The sequence below is a fragment of the Alosa alosa genome, chromosome 1, assembly GCF_017589495.1.
Source record: "Alosa alosa isolate M-15738 ecotype Scorff River chromosome 1, AALO_Geno_1.1, whole genome shotgun sequence".
NCBI lineage: Eukaryota > Metazoa > Chordata > Actinopteri > Clupeiformes > Clupeidae > Alosa > Alosa alosa.
In genome coordinates this window covers 10,183,335-10,210,173 of record NC_063189.1, presented here as the reverse complement: position 1 = coordinate 10,210,173, position 26,839 = coordinate 10,183,335, and the positions used below count along the sequence as shown (strand labels likewise).

General features: G+C 44.3%; 1 protein-coding gene across 1 annotated transcript in view; it reads left to right on the top strand.

Moving 5' to 3' along the window:
* The window catches only part of LOC125305852 (voltage-dependent R-type calcium channel subunit alpha-1E-like), a 62,181-nt gene extending 39,952 nt beyond the window's left edge, over positions 1 to 22,229 (top strand). The window contains 31 exon segments of the mRNA XM_048260880.1: positions 18 to 82; positions 3,083 to 3,817; positions 4,061 to 4,341; positions 5,053 to 5,094; positions 5,797 to 5,935; positions 6,237 to 6,366; positions 6,473 to 6,532; positions 6,800 to 6,906; positions 7,283 to 7,294; positions 7,826 to 7,922; positions 8,639 to 8,799; positions 9,390 to 9,527; positions 10,124 to 10,325; positions 10,722 to 10,886; positions 11,315 to 11,425; positions 11,626 to 11,706; positions 11,886 to 12,005; positions 12,116 to 12,181; positions 12,421 to 12,512; positions 12,840 to 13,014; positions 13,313 to 13,440; positions 13,890 to 13,986; positions 14,305 to 14,410; positions 15,108 to 15,215; positions 15,530 to 15,630; positions 15,743 to 15,792; positions 16,101 to 16,194; positions 17,706 to 17,792; positions 18,363 to 18,498; positions 19,143 to 19,315; positions 19,907 to 22,229. Of these exon segments, the coding sequence (XP_048116837.1) occupies positions 18 to 82; positions 3,083 to 3,817; positions 4,061 to 4,341; positions 5,053 to 5,094; positions 5,797 to 5,935; positions 6,237 to 6,366; positions 6,473 to 6,532; positions 6,800 to 6,906; positions 7,283 to 7,294; positions 7,826 to 7,922; positions 8,639 to 8,799; positions 9,390 to 9,527; positions 10,124 to 10,325; positions 10,722 to 10,886; positions 11,315 to 11,425; positions 11,626 to 11,706; positions 11,886 to 12,005; positions 12,116 to 12,181; positions 12,421 to 12,512; positions 12,840 to 13,014; positions 13,313 to 13,440; positions 13,890 to 13,986; positions 14,305 to 14,410; positions 15,108 to 15,215; positions 15,530 to 15,630; positions 15,743 to 15,792; positions 16,101 to 16,194; positions 17,706 to 17,792; positions 18,363 to 18,498; positions 19,143 to 19,315; positions 19,907 to 20,512 (4,665 nt within the window). The 3' untranslated portion in view covers positions 20,513 to 22,229.
* The last annotated feature ends 4,610 nt before the right edge of the window (positions 22,230 to 26,839 follow it).

The window sequence follows — 26,839 nt, the reverse complement described above, 5'->3', positions numbered from 1 at the left end:
TGCTCTGTCTGCTGCAGGATGAAGAGGAGGAGGAGGAGTTCTTCAACCAGCGGTTCAAGGGCCGAGAGTTTGGCTTGTCTGAGTAAGTAACTTGTGTCTAATCCCATCCAGGCTCCTTTGGTAACACTCTCTGTCAGGGTCGTTTGTGAAAACTCTTATGGAAAAAGTCAGACAATTTCTGTGCAGTCATTTTTATATTGTCTATATGATAACCATGTGTTGTGACACATAATTATTCCTTTCAGATTTACTATTGCATATGCAAGTATACAGTATACATACAGTATACTTTGTGCGATGTTAAGACATGAGGACACTTCCAGAAAGTTGTGTGAGTGAAAGCAGTCAGACAGTTCTTGACTTAAAAGGAGAAAAAAATACCTTTACAGGCACCTGTCCTTTATCAAAATATATTATTTGATTCAGCATTGATGCATTCAAATTGTCAAGACATTTTATTTTGTTCTACCCAGGGGTCATTTTATAAAGCATTATTAAGACTTGTTGTGAGGTGCTTGCGGCTCGTTGCCAATTGCTGCTTGTGACAGACACGTGCTTAGGAGGCCTGTTGGGGCACTGTGAATGCCGTCATGAGCGAGCAAGTGTGGACGCTTGGCCTGGCATGACCTCGCAGTTTCGTTTTCACTCTGGCAGCGGGTTGGGATGCTACTCTCAGTCTGTGCAAACTAGAGTTGTGAGGTGGTGAATGCTCACACAGTCCTACCATGCTCCGATAGCACCAACTCCGAGCCAGCATCTTTCACACACTAGTGGCACCTCCTGGCGTAAGATTCATGCTAATCTGTACTAACAGGACTAGGGGGCTGACTCAGAATGCTACAGAGCACCTGTACATGGTTGTGTTATATGCTAATGGCCTTCCAAAGTACAGAGGAGTATGTTAATTAGAGTGTTCCAGTTCTTGGTCTACTGTATGTGGAATTGTTGGTGCAATATGGGCAGCCCAGTCCAGCCCAGTGTTGTAAGTTGTTCTGCGGCATTATACAATGGGGCTGCAGTTATGTGTGATGCATTTTGGTGTTGTGTGAGATCTAGAATGACACACATGCTGTTGTGGTAAATGTACTTGAATGTACAATGATTATGCATGAATGCGCTTCAAAATCATTTTGTGTGAATTTTAGGGTTTTTTGCATTAGAGTCTTGTACTCGTATGTACCCAGAATCTTTCATTGCTGATTACCAGGTTGTGACTCACAGAATGTAAACTTTTTGAAAGTGAAAGATGTTGCATGATTATCCAGGAGAATGGGAACTCTGGCATGAGACATAATGTATGTGGGGCTTCAACGTCCTCCATCTAATGCATGGCATGGAAATGTTCTATCTATGGATGTAGAGAGGGATCCGCCTGCCTTGGATTGTAGCATTAATGTCATGATTTAATGTTTGTTGAAACGTACCAGTATTGTCACATCTCGGTGCAAGTGAGTTCTCTTCTTGAGACTCAGAGTGCATTCAGGACATTGTTTCCACCCACACAATAGGAGATTAACTTATATGTTTTCATTCGACTGAATTATGTTTTAATTTCAAACCTACACTGACATTTAACATTTAATAATTCAGTCAGTTATCAGACAGTTCAGTTAAGGACTGTTCTCTTACCTATTCCACTGAAGTGACATACTGTTCTTCACATTTTTATGCTTGCAACCTAGTATGGCATGATAGTCTGTCCTTGCCTGTGCTGGTATTTAATATTGCAAAACTTCTCGACATTACTGTTGATAGACTTTTTGGAGACACATTAGATACATACGCATTTATACCATATTGCACATATGCACAGAAAACGTTTCACACCATTGCAGTAATTAAAATAGAGAGGCTATATCACAATACAGAATGGCTTTGTGGATGACTGTATGCATAAAATCATATATACGTGTTTCATGTGTCACTTGTGCTTTTGACTGTGTGTCTGATATACTGTATGTGTCTGTTTGACATTTAGGACCCCTGCTGGACTGTCAAGATCAGACACGAGGCTCAAACCAGTTTTTCTGTAATATAACAACGCTTCCATCATGCTTTTGTGTTAGTATTTATGTCTGGTGCGACAAAGACCAAACACAGCTTATCTGTATGGTCAACTAATTAACCTAACCAATTACAAGAATTTTGAGGAAACTGCACTGTGAACAAACAATAATTCAGTCAGTCATTATGGTTGAGACTGACCTTGAGGATTTTTATGTTTTTTTCAAATGATTGGAATATGTTATTGACAGCAGTGCTTAGGCTTTATTAAGAAGAGATTCCACCAGATCTCTGTCATCTGTACTTAAATATTAGACGGTGTGATGCCAGCTGTTTTGTGTGTCTTCTGTGAGGTGAATACACTAATGTCTTGTTTTCACTCATTTGTCACATGGACTTCACAAGAATGTGCCTGTGTAAGTAAAGCAGCCTCTCTCTCTCTCTCTCTCCCTCTCTCTCTGCCTCTCTCTCTCTCTATCTCTCTCTTTGTCCCTCTCTCCCTGTCATGTTTCCATCCCGGAGCTACACCCGCCTCCTCTGTCTCATCTCTCCCTTGATATGACGGAAATTGCACTTCTTGATATTTTGACATATATTTGCCTTGTCCCCTTCCCACCCCCCTCCCTTATTTTTCCTTTGGTTTTCATGGCCTTTGTTATGTGACATTTCCTCCCAGGTACGTTTAATTATTTGGGTTTTGACTGCACGTCATTTTCTCTTGGGTGTTGCTTTGGTCTAATTTTACGAATCAGTTGAACCAGTTGAACCTTTTCGTTTCTAGTGTCAGTGTCGTTTCTTAAGTTGTGCTGTTTTGTTAAACAAGAGTTGCTTGTCTGGGTCCTCAGAATATTTCTGGGAACATTTGTCTCTCAAAGTCTCTCCTTGTTCATACATATTTGATTAAACTCACACTTTTGTTACGTCCTGATTTGCCACTAAGAAGTGCTCAGCTAAACAAGAGCAGGGTATTACCTTCATAGTGTTCCCTGTAAATGACTTGCCTCTTACTGATCCTGCTTTGTAAGGATGGACAGTCCTCTGCTGCCCTCTACTGACATCCCCCTGTCATCTCATGCAGAAGGAGACGAAGGCCATACCTATATAGGAAGCGAGCCATCCACCGAGGCCGGCCAGCCCCCGGCGAGGAAGAGGAGGAGGAGGAGAGACCCCCCCCCAGAAGGGGTAGGGGCCCGCCGCCGGCGCCTGAAGAGCCGTCCGGCAATGGCGGCTTCTCCAACCGCCGCGAGCGCCGCAAGAAGTCTGTGTGGGAGCAGCGCACCAACCAGCTACGCAAGCGCCGGCAGATGGCTAGCCGCGAGGAGTTGTTCGGCAGCCCCACTGAGGACAACATGGACACGCCGACAGGCGGCCACCACCTGCCCCATGTGCCCTCCCTCTCGCCCGAGACCAGCCCGGGACACCTGCCCGAGTCTCCCATGTCCATGGCCATGCCCCTCCCCGAGCCGCCCATGTCCATCCCAATGCCCGAGCCCCCCGAGTCGGAGCCACTGCCGCTGCTGGCCTGCGTGGTCGAGGAGCGGTTGTCGTCGGGGGCTGGGGGCGCCGGCCACCGCCCCAACACAGAGCGTAGGCACCGTGTGGCTAGAAAGTTCCGTGCTGCCGCCGTGGCAGCTGGCATGGAGGGCGGTGAGAGCCGGCACCGGAGACATCGGCACCGAGAGGCCCGCAGCCGAGAGTCGCCCACGCAGGCCGAGGGGCCGGACAGGAAGACCCCAGAGTCCAGCGTGGCCGAAGGAGCCGCTCAACCAGAGGAAGGAGCAAGCCAAGGCGAGAGGGGAGGAGATGGACAAAGGTGACAGCAGGACTCTTATACTCACTACTACAGACTGTTGTTATTATAATGCCATATTTTGCAGCACTTTGACCTGTATCATAGAATTTTCTGGAGACTACAATCTCCACTTCACACATTTCTGTGTGCATTTTCATGCCTGAAACGCTGCAAGAAATGTGTGTCTTAAAACTGTGTATTGTAATTTGTATGTGATTCCCTGGACTTGACTGTCCCTGTGTGTGTGTGTGTGTGTGTCTCCAGTGAGCCCCTGCCTGATGTGGTGGGCCTGCAGGCATCTGCTGAGTGGGCGGAGGCCCAGCCCCTGATGGGATCAGAGGGCGGCGGCGACGCCGTGCTGGACCAGCAAGGCCAGGAGGGGGCGCTGGAGCTAGCCTACCTGAGCAGCAGCGGCGGAGGAGGTGGCACCGTCAGCATGGAGAACTCCAGCGGCTACCTGAACCAGGAGGAGCCCCCCACCGACACCAGCGTGGTCATCGAGATGTCCAGTGCACAGCCACTGCTGGAGCTCACTCCCATGACCGGTAATGTACTGTTCAGCATCTGTGCTTTACTTCAGCATCTGTGCTTTAGATCTGAATCTGTGCTTTAGTTCAGCATCTGTGCTTTAGTTCAGCATCTGTGCCTTAGTTCAGCATCTGTGCTTTAGTTCAGCATCTGTTCTTTAGTTCAGCATGTGTGCTTTAGTTCAGCATCTGTGCTTTTAGATCAGCATCTGTGCTTTAATTCAGCATATGTTCTTTAGTTCAGCATCTGTGCTTTAATTCAGCATCTGTGCTTTAATTCAGCATGTTCTTTAGTTCAGCTTCTGTGCTTTAGTTCAGCATCTGTGCTATAGATCAGCTTCTGTGCTTTAGATCAGCTTCTGTGCTTTAGATCAGCATCTGTGCTTTAGTTCAGCATCTGTGCTTTAGATCAGCATCTGTGCTTTAGTTCAGTTCTTTACTGTAACAGCACTCAGAGAGGCTGGGGTGCTCTCTGGCTCTAAGTGAATGGAAATGCACCCCAGTCAGATGCTTTAGAGTTTGATTTCACAGAACTAATTGAGTTTGGAATAATGGTCTATGATAAGTGCTGGTCTATAAACACAATTTGTGTTATTTTACTCAGTAGAATTCACTGGATCTTCTGAAAAACATCTTTGCTTACAAATAAACAGATCTACAGTAAAGTTTGGATTGTATTTGTTCAATCTTGTGGATATTTTTACTCATGTGACTATACTCTATGCACAGTGGGTCATCCTAGAAAGACGTTAGGCCAAAGACACCAGAGAGGTAGACATCTACGGCTACTTCCAAATGCATGATCCTACAATTCCTACCTGAAAGACAGCCTGCGTCTTATAAACCGCATGGATTAGACACTACAATTAGCCATCTGAAAATACCTTGTAATTACAGCAAATTATCCATATCAGTTCATCTCATAAAGGGGTTGACTATAGATTTACTCCTATCATATTTAGAAATATTTAACCTAAGATGTGAATGTTGTTTTCAGGCTAATGAGAAACATGTCTGTGTAGGAAATTATGATACATAATATGATCTGCATATTTTCATAACAAATGGAAATCTGTTGTAATTACAAGCGTTTCTTTTCTTAAAGTCTGAATGCAATCTATTTTCCTCCGTTGTCACTCTGTAATTGCCGTCTAATTGCAGAGTGAAACTACCGAGAGGAAAATATGGTACGTGTTGGAGCTTAATTCAAATCTGAGGCTGGATGCACATTTAGCAGGATGGAACAGACAGTACTGGCTGTAGCAGTACAGTACTCCAGAGGAAATGGAAGGCTCAGAGCTTGTGGTTAAGCATGTAACCATTCAATTTGTTGAGCTCTTTCAATCTGTTATCATCCTCCATACCAGGCATCTGTTTGAATGAAGCAGGTATGACAGAACATGCTGGTGTGTTTTTTGAAACATCTGTATGTTCAAGTCTCAGTGTCTGCTCTCTCTATTACACTGACCACAGTGAACTTTAAAGAGATGGAGGTATCGCACTCGGACCGCAGTGAGAGGGAGGAGGAGGATGGCGAGGAGGAAGGGGAGGCTCCCAACCCGCCCAAACCAGTGGCGCCGGACAGCATGTTCATCTTCAAGGCCTCCAATCCGTAAGAGAGCACCTGCTTTGGTTGCAAGTTTGACTCCCATTTGGTGTCATAAACACACAGCTTAGTTTGAGTTTTCCTGGGCTAGCTGAGCCTGTCGTCCTTTCACTGTGTGATAGAGATGGCAGATGCCTCAGTAGATCAGAGGGAATCAGTGTAGTTGACCTTTGGCTTTTCAGGATAGGGAGGCAAGGTTGATCCCAGTTAGTCTCTACCTTATTTATTATTTTCTTATTTTACAGTGATAGAGGACAGCCGAACATGTCAAAAATCAACATGTGCTTGTGCATTTTTTTCCCTGTAGGCTGAGAAGGATATGTCACTACGTGGTGACCCTCCGCTACTTTGAGATCACCATCCTTCTGGTGATTGTGGCCAGCAGCATAGCCTTGGCTGCAGAGGACCCTGTCAGTACCAACTCGGACAGAAACAAAGTGAGACAAATCTTCACATCTGACCCTGACCTGATTTTTAACCAATTCCGATATGCATTTGTTATTGCTTCACATTTTAATTGGTGTCTGACTTTGTGTTTTTCAGGTCTTGAGATACTTTGACTATGTCTTTACTGGTGTCTTCACATTTGAGATGATTATAAAGGTGTGTGATTCTCTACTCTCTGTACTGTAGTGATGAACACAGTGTGGAAGTGGAAGAGGTCCAGCACTTTCACACCTTAAGCTTTATATCACGTCATGTGTATGTGAGGTAGAGGAGAGGTTGTTACACACGGACGGACACACACACACACACACACACACACACACACACACACACACACACACACACACAGACACACACACACACACACACACACACACACACATTATTTTCATTTATAGATTTTCCTGTTTTTGTGTTTTCAAGATGATTGACCAGGGCCTGATTCTGCATGATGGCTCATACTTCCGGGACCCGTGGAATTTTCTGGACTTCATTGTGGTGGTGGGAGCACTGATAGCTTTTGCTCTGACGTAAGCACTTGTGTGTAACTAACAGAGACTCACCCAAGGTCACCACATTTATACTATGTGTTGAAAGCTTTTCTCTGTTTGAGCTTCCTCAGTGTTACTAGTATGTGGTATATTAATCCTGTGTATTTAGACCCCATTCTATGGCCCTTATGATCTGTAGGTTTAGTCAGTCAGTTGACAAAGAGCAAATGTGTATGAATGTATCGATGATTTCTTGCTTTTGAATGTTGCTGTCACTGTAAATGTTACTTCTCTTTCTGACTCTGTGTGTAATCTGTCTCTCTACTATATACTCTGTTGGAATATATATGTTCCTTCTCTTTAATGCTCCTTTCTCTGTTGTTCCTATGGATTATGTCACTGTTGGGGATGACAGCAATGTGATGGGGTAAAACGTCCCTTTTCATAAGTCACATTACTTCACAATACATCATTTAATATTACAACTTTATTTCTGCAACTTTTTTTTCTGTTGAACACGTGGCATTGTAGAATGGCCATTCAGACAATAATTGCAGGTTAATGACAAAAAGAATTGTTGCAACATTACGTCATATGCCTTTTTTCTTATTCCGTTGTCATACTTTTGTTTTTATATGTTATGCACCTATAGATGTAGTGCGTGAGTGTGTGTGTGTGTGTGTATGTGTATGTGTATGTACTGTATGTGTGTGTGTGTGCGTGCGTGTGAATGCGTGTGTAATGATGTATGTATGTATGTGTGTCTGTGCGTGCATATGTATGTGTGTGTGTGTGTGTGTGTGTGTGTGGTGTGTGTGTGTGTGTGTGTGGCTGACTGCGCCCACACGCTCCTCTGTCTGCATGTGGGCATGCACATACAGTCTATAAGGTGGCGTGTCTCTTGTCCTATGCTGTTCTTCAGGGACGGTGGAGTTTGAATATTTGTCTTTGCCAACAGGAATAACAAGGGCCGCGACATCAAAACCATCAAGTCTCTGCGTGTCCTTCGAGTTCTCCGGCCTCTGAAGACCATCAAGAGGCTCCCCAAACTGAAGGTGCCAGCGCTGCTGTTGTTCATGAATGAGTAGTTTTATGCGATGTTCAAAGAAGAGAGTTTAGTTCCTACTGCAATGTTTATCATTTTATCCACTCCTGAGCAGCAGTCTCAAGACTCTTCTCGTCATTTCATCATTTGGCAGCAAACTGGCCGTTTTTAGATGCCTACATATAGTAACTGTATTTGCAATTCAGTATGTAACTAAGAACAGATCTGTTGTACTGACTACTGCAGTAAGATATAGACGTATGCTCTGTACAGTATATATACTGCAGTAAGATGTAGGTGTCTTGTAGTCAGTAGTCCAATGTAGTCTAAGGTACAAACATTTCCTCAGAAGGTCATATCTTTCCTCACTACTACGTACCTTTTTTGTGCCTCCTACTGTACAGTGCAGGATCTGCATCTTCCTATGCGAGCTACTGTACAGTGCAGGAGCTTCCTATGCGAGCTACTGTACAGTGCAGGAGCTTCCTATACGAGCTACTGTACAGTGCAGGAGCTTCCTATGCGAGCTACTGTACAGTGCAGGAGCTTCCTATGCGAGCTACTGTACAGAGCTTCCTATACGAGCTACTGTACAGTGCAGGAGCTTCCTATGCGAGCTACTGTACAGTGCAGGAGCTTCCTATGCGAGCTACTGTACAGTGCAGGAGCCTATGCGAGCTACTGTACAGTGCATTCGGGTTTTCAGTGTCCTCTCTGCCCGTACAGGCCGTGTTTGACTGCGTGGTCACCTCTCTGAAGAACGTCTTCAACATCCTCATCGTCTACAAACTCTTCATGTTCATCTTTGCCGTCATTGCTGTGCAGCTCTTCAAGGGGAAGTTCTTCTACTGTAATGATAGCTCAATGAACACGGAAAAGGAATGCCAGTAAGCCCAGACTCTCTCTCTCTCTCTCTCTCTCTCTCTCTCTCTCTCTCTCTCTCTCTCTCTCTCTCTCTCTCTCTCTCTCTCTCTCTCTCTCTTTCACACACACACACACACATACGCTCTCTCTTCTACTGTAATGATAGCTCAATGAACACGGAAAAGGAATGCCAGTAAGCCCAGACTCTCTCTCTCTCTCACACACACACATGCGCTCTCTCTCTCTCTTTCCTTCTCTTTCACATACGCTCTCTCTTCATCTCTCCCTTTCTCTCTCTCTCTCTGTCTCTCTCACACACAGAGAGAGCGAGAGCCAAGTCTCTCACATAGAGTGAGAGGGAAAAGGGAAGAGGGAGAGGAGTCTGATAGATAGATAGATAGATAGATAGAGAGAGAGAGAGAGAGAGATTTTATTTATCCAGAAGGAAATAAAGTGTCCAGTGAATTGTCCAGAGGAAATTAAGGTGGAGATGTTTGACCATGTTGATTATATCTGATCTGTAGACCAACACTCAGTATCGATGAGGCCTGCATGGGTCCAGTCCTGCACTAACCCTCTATGTCCATGTGTCCCTCTCCCCTGTCCATCACAGAGGCTATTACATTGACTACTCCAGAGACAGGAAGGAGGTGAAGAGACGAGAATGGAGGAGGCACGAGTTCCACTACGACAACGTCATGTGGGCGCTGCTCACCCTCTTCACCGTGTCCACTGGAGAAGGCTGGCCGCAGTGAGTCAGACATACACTCTTTACAAGTTGCACCTGCCCAGAGGCTCATGTTTCCTAACTTCCCATTCACATGTGCTGACACGAAGCTAACGTGCCTTAAAGCTCTCATTAACAGGGCTTACAGTAAAGTATGAGGAAGCTTTTCTGTAGCTTTGAAGATTGGGCAAGGACACTCCACCATAGAGGCCTCTATCTGTCTTCATAGACACACATGAGTTGGCCTCATGGATAATTCCTGTCATTTCCACCTCCACTAATGGCATTAGATTAATTCAGTGCGCTGTTTAGTGTTAAAATGGTATTAGAGCTTGAGTTGAGATCACACTCATAAAACATGCTGCTAGACAGTTAGCATATGAGTGATGGAGAGCAAGAGAGAGAGAGAGAGAGAGAAAAAGAGTGGTAATCGCTCTAAAGCACCAGATGGACTATTTTATTTGTGAGCCTGGATGTGTTTGTCACACTCTCCTCTCAGTGTTGACTGACTATTGATGTGTGTGATGTGTGTGTGTGTGTGTGTGTGTGTGTGTGTGTGTGTGTGCGCGCATGCGTGCGTGTGTGTGTGTGTGTAACATATGACATCCATCGCCCCTCAGGGTCCTGCAGCACTCAGTCGACGTCACGGACGAGGACCACGGGCCCAGCCGCGGCAACCGCATGGAGATGTCCGTCTTCTACGTGGTCTACTTCGTGGTCTTCCCCTTCTTCTTCGTCAACATCTTCGTGGCCCTCATCATCATCACCTTCCAGGAGCAGGGCGACAAGATGATGGAGGAGTGCAGCCTGGAGAAGAACGAGGTGTCAGCTGTCCCACGGCACCGCTGTCTCATCCGTCTCTTTTCTGCTTACCCTCAGCACTTCTCCTCCGCTTGTTTGGCCGATAAATCATATCTACCAACCCCGTGTCTCTCCTGCATCTCTAGAATCTATTGACTCACTTGTCATCTGACTCCTTTTCTCTCTCTTAATCGTTCTCCCTTTATTCTGTTCATCTCTGTAATGGTTTGTCTATGTGTCTGTCTGCATGTCACTCTCAATTCAGTTCAGTTGAGTTTTATTTCATATAGCGCCATAGCATACGGTATGAATATACCTTAAGGTGCTTTTAAAGAGGTTGAAATTGAAGCTCTCTCTGTCCTTCTATAACTCTCTGTCCTCTCTGCTTGTTCATGTGTCTGTGTGTGCTGCCCACAGAGGGCCTGCATCGACTTTACCATCAGCGCGAAGCCACTGACGCGGTACATGCCCCAGAACCGCCAGACCTTCCAGTACCGCATCTGGCACTTTGTGGTGTCGCCCTCGTTTGAGAACACGGTTCTGGTCATGATCGCTCTCAACACGGTGGTGCTTATGATGAAGGTAACAGTGTCTGGTTCACTCATACATAGGGGAGCTTCCTCAACGTGTCCAAAGCAAATCACATAGCGGTTTGTCATGATTGCACCATACCACAAATCTACCTGGAAATGTCATTAATAGATTATCATGAGTAGGCCTACCCACAAAACATCTATAGATGAATTAATTACATATTAGAACTCAGTGTTTTTCACTGGCCTTGGTTACTTAATAACCTAAAATATTTTTCCGTATCAAATGTGTTTCTTACATGGAATTCAAATGTCCAGAATCCACAAGATTCAGTGACAGCTAGCACATCTATTTTGACTGATTTCTTGTCTTCATTTCTGGCCATGAGCTGAGATGCAAGCAGAGATAGAATCCCTCATTATTCTAATGTAGAACCCTCCCGTCTCACCCGTGTGCTTTTCTTGCCTCCTGTGTAGTTCTACTCCGCTCCCCCTGCCTATGACACTGTCCTGAAGCACCTGAACACAGCCTTCACCGTACTCTTCTCGTTGGAGTGCATCCTCAAGATCATGGCCTTTGGCCTCGTGGTGAGCTGACCAGCTAAGCTAACGTTAGGCTAACGTTAACGCTAGTTCTGAATTTATTGTAGCACTATCCCGTATTAATGTGTAATCATAAGAAGTTCTGGCTCAGGAAAAAGCATTCCAGAACATTCCAGACGGTTAAAAAGCATTCCAGAACATTCCAGAACATTCCAGACTGTTCATAACTTGCTGTCCTCTTTCAGAACTACTTTCGGGACACATGGAACATCTTTGACTTCATCACCGTGTTGGGAAGCATAACGGAGATTGTGGTGGATTTACAGGTAAGGCCGGAGTCCTTTTTACACACGTACGCTATGGACAGGGGTCAGTGTTCCCTTAGATTACTCTCCAGGACAGGTCACACGTCCAACAAGAAGTGAGAGAGTCAGGCTCTCTGCACCCAGATTAGACTTTGCTATCTATAATTTCGACCCTCTCTCTCTCTCTCTCTCTTCTGGAGTCCATCAACGCCTTCAACATGAGCTTCCTGAAGCTGTTCCGAACAGCCAGGCTCATCAAGCTGCTGAGGCAGGGCTACACTATCCGCATCCTTCTGTGGACCTTTGTGCAGTCATTCAAGGTGAGCGCAGCCTAACTTCTGATCAAACAGCAGGTCAACCGAACATCATTAATAAAACACCATAATGAAAATGCCATGTGTTTTTGAACAGTGCTCTTCCTCTTCCATAGGCTCTTCCATATGTTTGTCTGCTCATTGCCATGCTGTTCTTCATCTATGCCATTATTGGCATGCAGGTAAGTGTGTTTAAAGAGTATGTTTAAATGTGTGAAGGGTAAGTGTATGTCAAAGCTGTGTTTAATTCCGTTTCAAGCGAATTCAGAATTTTATTCAGTGTCATACTGTTTTTGGATATTTTGGAAAGAACTACCGACACGTAACTACCACTCAAGATCTGTCAAAGTTAAGTGTAAAATATGTATAAGATTTGCAGTGTGGGCAATTAACGTTGTGAAGAATGGATGTTTCTCCATAGGTGTTTGGGAACATCAAGCTGAATCATGAGAGCCACATCAACCAGCACAACAACTTCAAGACCTTCTTCGGCGCCCTGATGCTGCTCTTCAGGTGTGTAGCATCACCCCTCTGGGCACGCAGGCCCGGAATGTTCTCTCTGTCACAGTATTACCCTATTCTACAGCTATTCCCTTCTATCTCCTCAAACAAAGTCTGTGTGTGTGTGTGTCTGTGTGTGTGTCTGTGTCTGTGTGCACTTATGTGGGTGTAGGTTGGTGGTTGTATTGTGATATATTGCATTGTATTAAATTTGCATGTGTGGTGGATTACATGTGTGATACATTCACTCATAGATGATACAAATCTCTGTAAGCCCCTAATTAGTGTTTAATTGATGACCACTTTGTTTGCTGACCCAGTCCCTGTTGATCTGTGCAGGAGTGCGACAGGGGAGTCGTGGCAAGAGATCATGCTGTCGTGTCTGGCAGGGCGGGAGTGTGAGCCTGACCCCTCCATCGCTCCCCCCTTCATGTCCCCTGACCACCAGGGCGGCTGTGGCACCGACTTCGCCTACTTCTACTTTGTGTCCTTCATCTTCTTCAGCTCATTCCTGGTAAGTGCAGGCCCTCTACTAGACACTAAAGGGATCCGCACACAAACACACACACACACACATTCCTGGTAAGTGCAGGCCCTCTACTAGACACTAAAGGGATGCACACACACACACACACACACACACACACACACACACACACACACAGTGTAGCTGCACATATACTACTCTGATAACTAGTGTTGGAAGAAGCAAAATATTTGCTCAACAAACAAAAGGCTCTGCTGGTCCTGTGCTTCCTATCTTTCACTCTTCCCTCCATCAGTTAAATTGTTGTTTGTCTCCTCTGCTGTAGATGCTGAATCTCTTTGTGGCTGTGATCATGGATAACTTTGAATATCTGACCCGGGATTCCTCCATCCTGGGCCCTCACCACCTGGATGAGTTTGTGCGCATCTGGGGAGAGTATGACCGCGCTGCCTGGTAAGAGACACACACACACACACACACACACACACACAACCCTACTCTGACTTTTATTATTTCATTATTTAGAAATAATATTTCATTCATTGTTATTGAAGCTGATGTTAATCTGAGATCAATGATAGTTATTACAAAAGGATGTTTTGTGTGACAAACTAACTGTGTGAGTCATTTCTTTGATGTTATGTTTAAAGCCTCCAGTAGAGGGCAGTGTTTGATTTCTGATGTGTTCTCTGTACAGTCCACAAGGCACTGACATCTTTGCCTCTCTGAAAGTCAGACCCAGTATAATCAAGAGGTTGTTTTTGTTGTCTTGGGACTTCCATGATATTTTCACTCCAGTTCTGAACCCCATGTTTGTTCTCCTCCCCTTGTCCAATCATGTCATCTCCTGATCATTGCTTGCCCCTCTCTCCTCCCCCACCTACCCCTCCTCCTGTGTCCAGTGGCCGGATCCACTACACGGCCATGTACGAGATGCTCACCCACATGTCCCCTCCACTTGGCTTAGGGAAGAAGTGCCCAGCCAAAGTGGCCTACAAGGTAAAAGACATACGGTTCTCTTCATGAATAAGCAGAGGGATTGCAAAAGGTAAACAACACAGGGTTATCTTCATGATTAAGCAGAAGGAAAATACTTCTGGAGTAACATGTGTACAGAGCTGTAGAGATCTCAGGCTAGACCACGTTAGATGGACTGATAATACATATACTTCTTGTAAGATTCCACTGCAATCTACCATGACTAATTTCATTGTTCTGGTTTGATATTTGTTGGCTATTAAAAATGATTCACTGATGGAGTGGAGCTTTATGAATTCTGTGTCTTCTCATGGCGTTTGTTTGTGTGTTTGAGCACAGAGGCTTGTCCTGATGAACATGCCTGTGGACGAAGACATGACTGTCCACTTCACCTCATGTCTCATGTCTCTCATTCGCACGGCCCTGGAGGTCAAAATAGCCCGAGGTGTGTGTAAGTTTATATGTCGGTACGCGTGAGTATGTGTGCATGCATGTATCTTTCTATGATGTGTTTTGTCTTTGTTAATTATAGAGCACCTCATAGTCAATTGCTGCTGGTGTCGAGGGATCTGTGTCTATGTGAGAAATGAGAGATGAAAACGTAAGCATGCCACAATGAATGCTATGGACCCACTGTGCCACACAGGACCCCTGTGTCACAGCATGCCATGTCCTGGTCCAACAAATACAGTAAAAGCTTTTCATGCCGCGTCAGTGCACCCACAGGTGTCTGGTACGTTGCCCTCCTGATTCTGCCAGCACCCAGTTTTAACCTCCCCCCCCGCCCTCTAGGCACTTTCACAGACAGGCTTTCACATGTCTTCCAAGAGCTCACAGACAGCTCACAGACAGGCTTTCACATGTCTTCCAAGAGCTCACAGACAGCTCACAGACAGGCTTTCACATGTCTTCCAAGAGCTCACAGACAGCTCACAGACAGGCTTTCACATGTCTTCCAAGAGCTCTGTTTCTGTGTCTCCCTCCTCAAGGAGCCCCTTGTCTCTGTGCTGTTGTGTGGACTGGTGCTGTGCTGTGTAAAGCGTGGTGTGATGTGTTAAGCGTGGTGTGGTGTGTAAAGCGTGGTGCGGTGCGGTGCCCTGCTCTGTGGTGTTGACGTGGTGTGGTGTGGTGTGGTAACGCAGGCGGAGAGGACCGGATGCAGCTGGACACGGAGCTGCAGAAGGAGATCAGCATCATCTGGCCGCACCTCTCACAGAAGACGTTGGACCTGCTCGTGCCCCTCAACAAAGGTGAACAGAGATGCAGGGGTGTGGACGCTCACACACACACAGCTCACAAACACAAACACTCACACGGCTCTCATCCAGTAACAATCCCAGCCGTAGAATGTGTCTTTCTCGCATACCCAGAGTTATCGACACTCTCACTTGATTTCAAAGTTCCAAACCCATCTGATTGAACTCCATTAATTGTTAAGTAATCTATTAGGAATTACACGTTTGTTTGTGGTGTTTCGTCGTTGTTGTTGTTGTTGTTCCTTGTTAAATGCCATCATGCGTTGTCTGCTTGGCTGCCTTTGTTGACCGGTTGGATGCACATGCAGACACAGACATGACAGTGGGGAAGATCTACGCCTCCATGATGATCATGGACTACTTCAAGCAGAACAAAGCCAAGAAGCTCAGACAGCAACTGGAGGAGCAGGTAGAGGCAGGGACTGGGCTGGGGGGCAGTGTCAGTGTGTGCAGTGGTAATCAAGTGAGGACGTGGTAATGATGATAATGATAATCTACATGTTCTCGTCTCTCTCCTGCAGAAGAACAGTCCTACTCTGCCTCTCATCACACACAGTGCTGGCTCAGCCTTGTGAGTTGTGTGTGTGTGTGTGTGTGTGTGTGTGTGTGTGTGTGTGTGTGTGTGTGTGTGTGTGTGTGTGTGTGTGTGTGTGTGTGTGTGTGTGTGTGTGTGGTTGAATGCATGTCAATATATATCAGTGCTTAATGGAGTAAAGTAGTGTAGTGTAGTTATAGAGTATGCAAATACAATTTAATTCGTGTGTGTACATTTGTATGTCCTCTGAGTTGAACTGTGCTTGAAGTGGCTGTCTGTGTGAACCGTATATTCTGTACTTGGTATTGTGTGCATATCACGATCTGTGTGTCTCCTGCTCCCAGGACGAGAGGAGGGTTCGTTGCTCTGAGCCCTATCTCACCACAGGAGCTGTTCATGCAGCCCATGACTCAAAACCTGGAAGACAGCCACTCTCTGGTAAGAGAAGGCACCGTTCACATGAAGCAGAAAGAGAAACCATGGTTTATATACTCTAATTATTCAAACTAAATTAATTGAGAATCAGTTCATTTGATTAAATAAAAGCCTGTGTGTTATTGACCACTCTTCATCCCCTGTTCACTGTAAATCCAATTATGCCATTTTGAATGTGTTCATTGGAGATGGCTGCTCAGCATTCGACTACCTCCTTTCACTCTGTATGGCTAGTAACCATACCTCTCCGGGAATTAGAATTCTCTTACAAATAATATCTAATAATGTTGACGAGGAATCACTCATTGTCATCACCAACACGATGCCTCGCTGTTAAGAAGAAAGCTCAAGTATGCAGAATTGTCTACTATTGCTTTTTCTCCGTTTCTCTCTCAGCCTTGAATGCTTGTGGTGTCCCTTTTGTATAATGAGTGATGTCTGTTTAGAGAATCCCATTTAAAGCCGTTACTAGGCTTCTGTTTGTTCTGGTTTCTATGGCGTTCTGAAGTCCAGCCTTGTCTGCTCCCGGGTGTTGGATCTCTGTCAGTGTCCCCTTCCCCGTTGTGATGCACACTGTTGATGAAAGGCATCTTGAAGGTCTGGCTTGCGGGCAGTTGACCCTAGCTTGTATTGTTTGTCTGGTATGTGCAGGAGTGATTTGAACGTGCATGACTACACTGTGGAATGTTTTCACAATGACGGGGTCTTCTACTTAGATACCGTATGTCTTCTCTGGACTCCTCTGGCCGCTGGCTGTGCTTGTCTGGCGCCCTGTTTCTCTCTGGGGTCGGAGCACAGGCTTCTCCTGAGGGATGCTCTGATGTGTGGGGTAGAGAGGGCACGAAGGGTTGGTGGTTATCAATGGAAATGGATTCTGGCCCAACATTGCTCATCAGTGATCACCCATCAGACTTTTTTATAATCCTTTATGTTTTTTTTACCCTTTGTTTTGATTCAAATTTCTTCATAAATTGTATTCACATTATGAAGAAATGCTCACATACATCCTCTCACATGTATGTTTTATATTTATTAGAGTGTTATACTCAGTTCAACCTGATTTCTGACACAATTTTGATTGGCTTAGTTTTTAAAAGTTGAGATTTTAGCTTCTATTATTTCAGTTTTCATGTCTAATTTTGAATAATTATTCCTTATTTGAATCTCATTTAAGTAGAATTATTTTGTGGTTATATTGTGTTATGCATTTCCCTGCAACCACCATTCCTTCTTTGCCTTTGACCCTGTAGTGTGTTCTCTCTCTCTCTCTCTCTCTCTCTCTCTCTCTCTCTCTCTCTCTCTGCTGGAATGTCTTGTTTTTCTGACTGGATTTGAATGGCCCTGGTTGCTGCTTATAGATGCCCTGCCAAGCCCGTTTTTACAATGGGCTTCGAGGCTTTGCGCAGCTCTTCCAGCAAGCAGATGACAGAACTGCCCTCACGGTCGGATGGTTTCATGGTTCCGGTCCTGCTCTCTCATGTCCTCTCCCTCCTCTCTCCTTTTTACCCCTTCAGGTGGGGGGCTTTGCGTCCCTGGTCCTCCCTGGACGGGGGCTGTTTATGCGGGCTTCCTCCATGCCCCGTCTGGCTGTAGAAGCGCAGGTACAGCCTCTGATACCCCACGCTCCTTCGTCCTCCACCGGGACCTCCGTTAGAAGCTTGGGCTGGCAGGGGGGGGGGGGGGGGGTGCTCTTTAGGGCGATTAAATCAGACTATCCGGAGTCGAGAGGCCTAGATGGCTAGATGGAACAAGAGTGGAAGTTCACGTGTTGGAGTGTGTTGACATGTGGAATTCTCAGTGGGTTGATTGCAGATGGTAACTGCTTTCTGTTGCCAGGGGTCACCACTCTATCTAATAGCCCTTAAACGAGGAGGTTGTCAAGAAGGTATACAAAGCCGGATTTTCGTCAAATCACACATAAAAGAGGAAATTTGAAATCTGAAGTTGCCCACATTTATGTTTATTTAGATACATCTGACTGAGCTGTGCGCTGGTTGCCTAAAAAAGGCTTCCCAGCTTGTCTGGGGCTTTCTGCTTGCATCTACTTTTGTGTTACCATTATGTCTCTCCTGCTCTCTTCTCCTCCCTCTCTCTATTTCTTTCTTTTTCTCTTTCTCCATCTTTCTCTCTCTCTCTCTTTCCCTCCCTCTGTCCTGCTCTCCCTGGCTCAGGTGGACATGGACAGCAGCGTGATGAAGCGCTCGTCCTCCACGGTGGGGGAGCAGGGTGGTGTGAACGGTTTATGGCGGGAGGGCTGCTCTCCGGAGCGCGTCTACAGACCGAGACACAAGAGCTACAAGGCTGCAGGTGGGGCTGGAGGTGTAGTGCTCATGAAGTGTAGTGCTAGAGAAATATTGATTCGTGCTGCACCATCGCCAGCTTCAGACTGACCAATTCTGGATGCATAGTTTGAGTCTTCACATGATCTCAAATGATGAAAAATAATGGAATTCTAGTTATACTGTTAAGTAAAATGCATAGATTGTTCCCAAAAGGTGTAGTTTAAAGTATTCATCACTATGTAACAATTTCAGGTATGTTTTCAGGATAGTTTTGCTATCAACATTTTCACTTGGTATATGGTCATTACAGGTAAAAGACAAATAAACACACATTATGACCATCTAACCATCACTAGCAGTATTGCCAAAAGATACCAGTTTTGATCATTTCTGCATGTCTTTTATGTAGTTAGTCTGCTAGTGTTAGACCAAAACTCCAAATTGCTTCTTTATGCCAGATGGTGTAGTGACAGTTTAAAGCAGGATTCATCCCCGGGCTTTGGGCTTGTGGGTGCAGATTGTAATATTTCCTTCAGACAGACACGCTGAGCGTCTGCATGACTGACTACTGTGATGAGGACACCTCATGAGGTGTGAATGTCCTTTCTTGTCTGATCGCATTGCTTTCTGTTGTGGCCACTCCGCTCCTGGTGCTCCCGCCTCCCGCAGTGTCCCGCTCGGACCCGTGGCAGCAGGGCGAGCGTGAGAAGGAGCGCGGGCGATCTAAGGAGCGCCGCCATCTGCTCTCCCCAGACACGTCGCGCTGCAACTCGGAGGAGAGGAGCCCCCAGCCCCGCTCACGCTCCCCCAGCCAGGAGACACCGCGGCCCACCAACAGACAGGTAGCCACTCACGAGCCACGTGCTACACACGGATGGCACACACACACACACACACACACACACACACATTATAACGGGGATACAGCTTGTAGCTTAATTTGTGGAATACACTTTTGTATTTGTGTGATTTTCTTAGATCACATCGGGCAGTTTAGTTGGCTAACCTTACCCTTTTAGCCTCGCTTAGTCACAAGGGGGTTGGTTCTGAGAAGCTTGATGTACACAGCCTTTCAGACTGATGTCCAACTACACTGACTGTCTCCAACAGTATACATCATCAACTGAGAATTAACAAGGTGCACTTTTGAGAAAATGTGGTTGAAATTCCAAATACAGATAATCATTTTATTTGATATTTTTACAAATGTAAAAATGTAAATAATATATATATTTTGATCTCATGTTATTATTTGAAGTAAAAACATGTCAGATGGAACTTGTTAATTCTCAGTTGACAATACATCAGATTTTTCAGAAGCAACAAAGTTCACCAGTGAGAATTTTCAGCAACCCCTGCAGGCTATAACTGAGCCTGTTACGGCTATGTCTTTCCCTGAATGACCGACTGGCATTGTGTGTCCATGTCCGCAGGGTAACAGCTCAGAGAGCCCTGTCCCCTCCACATCTGAGTCCAGCACCCCGAGCGGCCGGCGGCCCTCGTCCCAGACGCCGACGCGCTCACGGCCCCACATCTCCTACTCGCCACTGGTGTGCCGCACGCAGGCCTCCTCGCTGGCCGGTGCCGACGATGACGACGACGACGACGAGGGTGACGGGGGCACCCAGCGGACAGAAGTACGGATCAGGGAGGCCTCGTGGGACGCCGGAGAAGAAGAGGAGGAGGAGGAGGAAGAGGAGGAGGAGGAGACAGCCATGGGAGGGAGGGCGGACACAGACAGGGACAGTGATGACTACCTGTGCTCTGCGGTCCCACGGCGCTGCCCCTCGGAGCCCTTCCTGGCCCTGCAGGATGACGAGCACAGCCCCGACCCCTCGGGCGCCATGGAGACGCTGACCTTTGAGGCGGCCGTGGCCACCAGCCTGGGCCGCTCCAACACGGTCAGCGCCTCAGTGCGCACGCGCTCCCGTCTCGGCTGGCAGATCCCCAACGGACACTTCCGCAAGCGGCTGGCCCAGAGCGCCTCCACGGCCAGCTGCGGGCACCTCAGCGACACGGAGGAGGATGACAAATGCTAGAGAGGGAAAGAATGGACGGAGAGGAGAGAGGGAGAGAGAGAGAGAGAGAGAGAGAGAGAGAGAGAGAGCGAGAGCGAGAGAGAGAGGGAGAGGGAGGTACAGCACACTTGTAAAATCAATTGTACTATCGGACTCAAACCAGAGCAGATGTATACTTAGCTATTAACACATGAGCAAACTCAAACTTAATACTAAGCTCGGGAGGAGTTGTATGTGGGCGCACAGGTATTCACACAAACCATCATTGCAAGACTGATGTTTGGTCTGGAGAGCGATCGGAGAGGAGGGGCAATAGATACTGTTTGTACGAGTGACGTTCTGTGCAATATTGCTGTTGTTTGTGTCGGAGGGCTGCTGCCTTGGGCCTTAGTGTTGGTAGCTGTCTGAGAGAGATCGCCAAACACTATGACTCATTTGGAACATGGCATTGCACAAAAACGAATGCCCTTTAAATTAATAGTATCAAAAGATGATATCTTAGATGTAGATGTTGGATAGATTGAAGTACAATATTGCATTACATCAAGTTTATTTATTATTATAAATTGCAATTCAAATATGAAGGTATTCATGTAATATACTGCTTCAGGGTTAATGTGAAGAAATTGTTAGAGACTGTGTGTATGTGAATGTGTGTACGTGATTTTCAGAGAGAGAGACAGAGAGCTGTATGAGCTTATTTTGTGTTGTACATCACATAAAGGGAACTAAAGTCTAAAAGCCATTATTATGAATATAGCCTATAAATTTGCAAGCCATCTACCTGATTCGATCAGCAATCTCCATACAGAGCTTCAGTCAGGGCTGAAGCACATCTGCACACTGTTTAATTAGATATTTAAATGTGATGAAAAATTCACTGCCAAAGCACATCCACAGAGAATTCTTTAAAGCTGGAGTAATAAGACTGAATTCTGTATGTATAGATCACAGGTGAAATTCTTAATGAATGGTTCTTCATTTAACCTTGGTTGTGTCCATTGGTGAAGTTGGGCCAAACTTGCAATAGCCTTGTTCTGCTTGTTTTTGAGCGAGAACATGTATATACGTGCTTTAATTCCATGATTCCATATTTCCTTATTGTTTAATAATGAGATATTACTGCCCACTGCTCCCCTATTAACCATCTGTACAGTGCCATTTTATGTGATCAATTTAATCAACAAACCCATACACATGTACGTATAAAAGCTAAGTGATTTTTGCCAGTTGTTTATTATAACATTTTGGATCTTAACTGTACAGTCTTGCACAATCAACAACATCCTGTGTCCAGGCTAGACGACCAGGGTTTCAGAACTTACGTCTGAGGTGTTTATCTGAAACACGGGGCTCAAAGGGACGACCTCAGCTGTTCACCTCATTCTATATAGAGATGTTACATGCTTGTTTTTAATCTGTGATACAGACAGTTGGTGCTCTAACTCCAGCTGTTCAAGAATGCAGTTCATTGCTTACTTTCCTGCTGGTTGTTCACAAGAAGCATGGAAGAATAATCCACTTGTTGATGACTTGTTGATGTTGGAACAGTCTACGAAGTACACTGGCACATTATAAAAAAGCCAGAAGACACTTTGACCTTGAAAGAAAAGGATTGTGCACTGCGAATTTAGAATATGTTTTCTGTGGTGATTCTGTGTTTCAGTTTTCAATGTAAAGGACCAACTAAGTGAATTGATACCCGGTAATAAAGTGAAAGCCCAGCTTGTTATAGAGACTGTGGTTTATTAATTGGAGGCACTTTTGCATCGATTAACCCAAAATTATGCGTTGCATGCTCTTACAAGGGATGGAATAAGCAAAAGTGCTGGCTTATGAATGAACCCCCTTCAACAATCTAATGTTTATCCTAGAATGGCATACAACCCTGTTTCCAAAAAAGTTGGGCCACTGTGTGTAAAATGTAAATAGAAAGAGAATGTGATTATGTTCAAATCTCATAAACCCCTATTTAGTTGGAAAAAGGACATGTTGAAATTGTTGAAAATGACCATTTTGATTCTTTCAATAAAAATGAACAATGACCAAAACAATAAACAAATTCCCTTGACATCAAATTCAAAATGAACATATCTTTTTCAAAATGAACATATCTTCTTCAAAAAGACAAGAATGTATCTGTTTCAACCATCGATGTGTTGTCCTTGCATTTAGAAATCATCACATTCTGCTTTTATTTACATTTTACACGGAATCCCAACTTTTTTGGAGTCAGGGTTGTATGTTTGTGTATGTACGAGAGTAAGACTATTCAAGTGGTGAGCCAAAACTGTTGTTGGTGCCAGGCTACTGTTATACGATGTCCTAATGAACCTGAAACAAACAAAAAAACATTCTAGCATATCCCTACAATTGGGCATGATACAGTAACCATAGACATATGTCCTAACTCTCAATACATCAACTACAACTTGGTGAAAATAAGGCAGTGAGAGCATCAGTTAAGTCTGATAGATGCACAGCCTTGAGAAACATTAACATGTGGCCTGTAGGCCATTTCATCTCACCGCACTGGTCACTGACTCATGCCCTCCCCATGTGAACCAGCGAGGTCTCCAGCGCCAGCTGAGGCTTGTCGTCCAGCCAGCGCCTGAGGAAAGAGACATGGACACCCGGGAGCCACCGAGATGGACATCCATCAGTAAATGGAGGGACTTGTGGTCGTGACATACTTTTTAAAATAATCTCTTTTTAAATAGATCTGCTCTCACCTGAGGGTTTATTGGGGGTTCTATTGAGGACAAATATTATGTATAGCACCTGAAATAGCTCTGTGCATGACATTGTCTGTCACTGTCTGATGACATTTAGACTGAAGCTTGTCTGCTACTGTCACTTTGCTCCTAACTGTTTTTATAGTGTTATTTTCAGGAAGAGTATCACACCCGCTACACTTAAAGTACATTCTGAACCAACAAGCTGAATATAGATGTAGAATATGGATGTATGTAGGGCTGTCAAAATAACTGATTAATTTCTATTAATTAATTTGAGAAAAAATAACTGATTAAAAAAAAAATAGCACAGATGAATCGATTCCGTATCACCTTTGACCCCCAGCCATTCTAGTCAGACTGTAGACTGTAAAATGAAGGAGAGAGAAGAAAATGTGCTGCCTAGATCATCTATTGGAACATTACTTTTAAAAAACGACCTGATGGTGTTGATAAAAATAAAGTGTTGATTAAAATAAAGTCCTTTGCAATGTCTGCAGCAAGGAATTTGCATATTACTGGGGTTTGTCAACTCTAAAGTCGCACATCAATGCAAAGAAAGTGTTGGCATTGAGGGGAGTGTTAATTTATTTTCATTGTGTCCCCTAGGTTATCTGTGGCCTGAAATGCCTTACATGTGAAAATAAAACTTCTTCCTGAAGCACTTTTGAATTTATTTCCTCAGCATATTATGCCATATCATAGATTATTATGACCATTATTTGAACAGTGAAAATAATAATAAAAGAGTTTTTGAACTTTAATGTCACTAATGCTGATTATTCAATGATTCGTTTGAATGTCAGGCTTTTGCCTATGTATGTAGATAGGACATTGGACAGAGACAAGAAGTGAGTTGGAGAGAGAGAGATGGGATTGGATTGGGAAATGACTGCAGGTCAAAATCGTACCTGCATGGGCACTGAGACTCAGGTATGGAGTAAGGTGCTGCCCCTTGAGCCACAGCTATCTGTCTTCAGAATCGTACTTAAAATCATCATAAACCGGAGTAAAGGTGTATTTTTTACATTTGTTTGCTGACATTTTTTATAGGCTTAGTATCTTATCCCTCCCTTGAAATCTTAATGAGAACTCTAGGTTGCTGAGAATTGTGAATAACGAGTGCAGGAAGACAAGAACAAACTAAGAACTTAGTAAATGAGACCAAGACAGAAAACAGTAATACATTGTAAAACACCCAAACAAACACTACAGTAAAGAGAAGCGATTGATATAATTTTCCAAAAGCGTGTGAATTGTATTGGCAACATTGTAGTTTGGGGGAAGTATTTGAACATGTCAGATGCTTAATTACAGTAGAAAAGCCATATATTTATAATGAAACATCAAGGTGTCTAAAGAAATAATAAGAAAAGTTATGCAGCCCATTGAGGACTGTTGGAAATACCAATGCATAATTTCAGTGAGCGAATATTTGTCCTGAGCTGAAACAAATCCTATAAGCAGAACACTGCCATTACTAATGAAGGATTAGACATCACAGTGGCGAGGATTGGACATAATTTATTGTTTCCTCATGTTGACAGAGACCTGACTATGGGGACCATGGTATGGAAAAGTCATCTTTTTGTTTCAGGTTCTTGCTGCGTTTCTCTTTAGTCTTGTTCAAAACATTTCATAGTGACTGATGAACACAGAGGGCAAATGAGACCCCCAGGGCAAAGTCCAGCCTGGGGTAAAATGCATAAATGTAACTGCCGAGATCAGGAGGTACTGGAGCAAAGCACACATTAACCACAAACCTACAAAGGGTTTTATATATTTTTTAAAGGTTTTAAGTGGTGTGTGTGTTGACAGGATAAATTCGTAAAAACTAAATTAGTAGGTTTCCTAGATCATAATGCTAAGCTATAACTATGTCTTAAAGTCTTAATCAGTTTAAAGATACAAAGTGTTTGTGGATGAGGTTCAGACTAGAAGTCACTAACTGGAAACAGCCATCAAGGCTAGTCTTTTGCCTGTGAGCCTAGGCATGTTGCCGTTTCACGAATGACAGGGACGCCTTTCAGTTTTCATGAGACTCTTGTTGTGCATGTAGCCTACTCCCTCTTCACAGCAGAGATGGTGGACTAAGGGAGTACAGAAGGGACAAGGGAAAGGTCAGCTCGGTATCACTCTCTGGCCGTGCACAGTGGCAGCCATCTTGAGTATATCTGTATCCATCTGCGACGCCAAATGTTTTCTGGACAAAAGATTGAGCTACAGCCAGAGATCCATCATCACAAACAGCAAACATTTCCTCAAGCAGTTTAGCATTCTTTCAGGGAGATCTAGTCTGGAACACCATAGTTCATAACAGTTTCCCTAACACAAGAAAAATGTCAGGCCTATCAGCGACCATAGGGGAATAAGTAATACGTTTTTGTTTAGATGAGCCAAATCATAGGAATCAGCTTTCATCTAGGCCTGTGTTTTGTGATTTGTCGTTTTTAGATGCTTTTGGTTTGCCTCATCCATTATGTCAGCAAAGAACAGGAGTGGGCAGGAAACATGGCCAACCAACTGGAGCACCCACAAGGCTCTTGTGAAGGAAGTCCACAAGCTTTTGTGCTTCAGGTCTGTATGTGTTGACAAATATGTCTTGCTTATGGTGATTGTCATTGGTAATATATTAGCATTTAACAATCACACAATGTCTTTTTTGCCCAAAATAACTACCAGGGAGGTGTTACCAAGACAGCTGCAGAGTGGCAAGACTGGGCTTTAGTAATATTTTGTCAGACAGTAAAGGATAAATAGTTTAATGATTTTTTTCATTTCTTTTGAAAAGGCATGCTGTCCATGCATCTCAAATTGAAGGATGGATGGAAATAACTCTTTGATCAACCCCCAAAGAGAGCTGAGGTGGCCATCTGTAAGTATATTTGAGTGGACAAACAGAACTTCTCTGACAGATGACATGTTGAAATCTTGCTTTAGACCTCATAATGATCTTATAATATTCTTTATACCTAAATGCTGTTTGGAGACACCCCGGCTGGTAGTGCTGCTGAAACTGGTGGAGGCAACAATGAAATGGCAACAGAAAGAGAAGGCAGGTGGCAAAGGTTGCTGCTATTGAAAAAAATACTTTGAGAGTGAGTGTGTGTGCATGTATGTAGCTGGGTAGGTCATGGTACATGGTACAAAAATACAGAATTTAAAGCACTAGCACTTAACACTTAACTCACAACCCACAACTACTGACAATGGAATTACTCTTTTAGAGTGAGTGAGGGAGAGAGATAGAATATTTCTGTAAATGTTTAATGTTAATTTAGAAAAATGTATTTCTTTGAATCATTATACAGTTTTAAAATGTTTATTGTTTGTGTTTTTGTATATGAAAGATGTCGATTGTTGTAGATAAAAGTAGCTTGTATATTTTAACTTGTTTAATTTCTAAAGTGTATATATGTAAAAGCTTGTATAATTTTTAAATGTTTGTTTTATTTGCAAGCTTGTGTTTGTTAAACTTGTTAATAAAAGTAGCTTGTGCTTTTAATTACTAGTTCTGGATTTGTGTTTATTTTCAAGTACTTTTGGTAGTTAATGGGCCGCATGTGGCCCGGGGACCCAGCCGACATTCAGCCAACACTCAGTCAGATCAGTT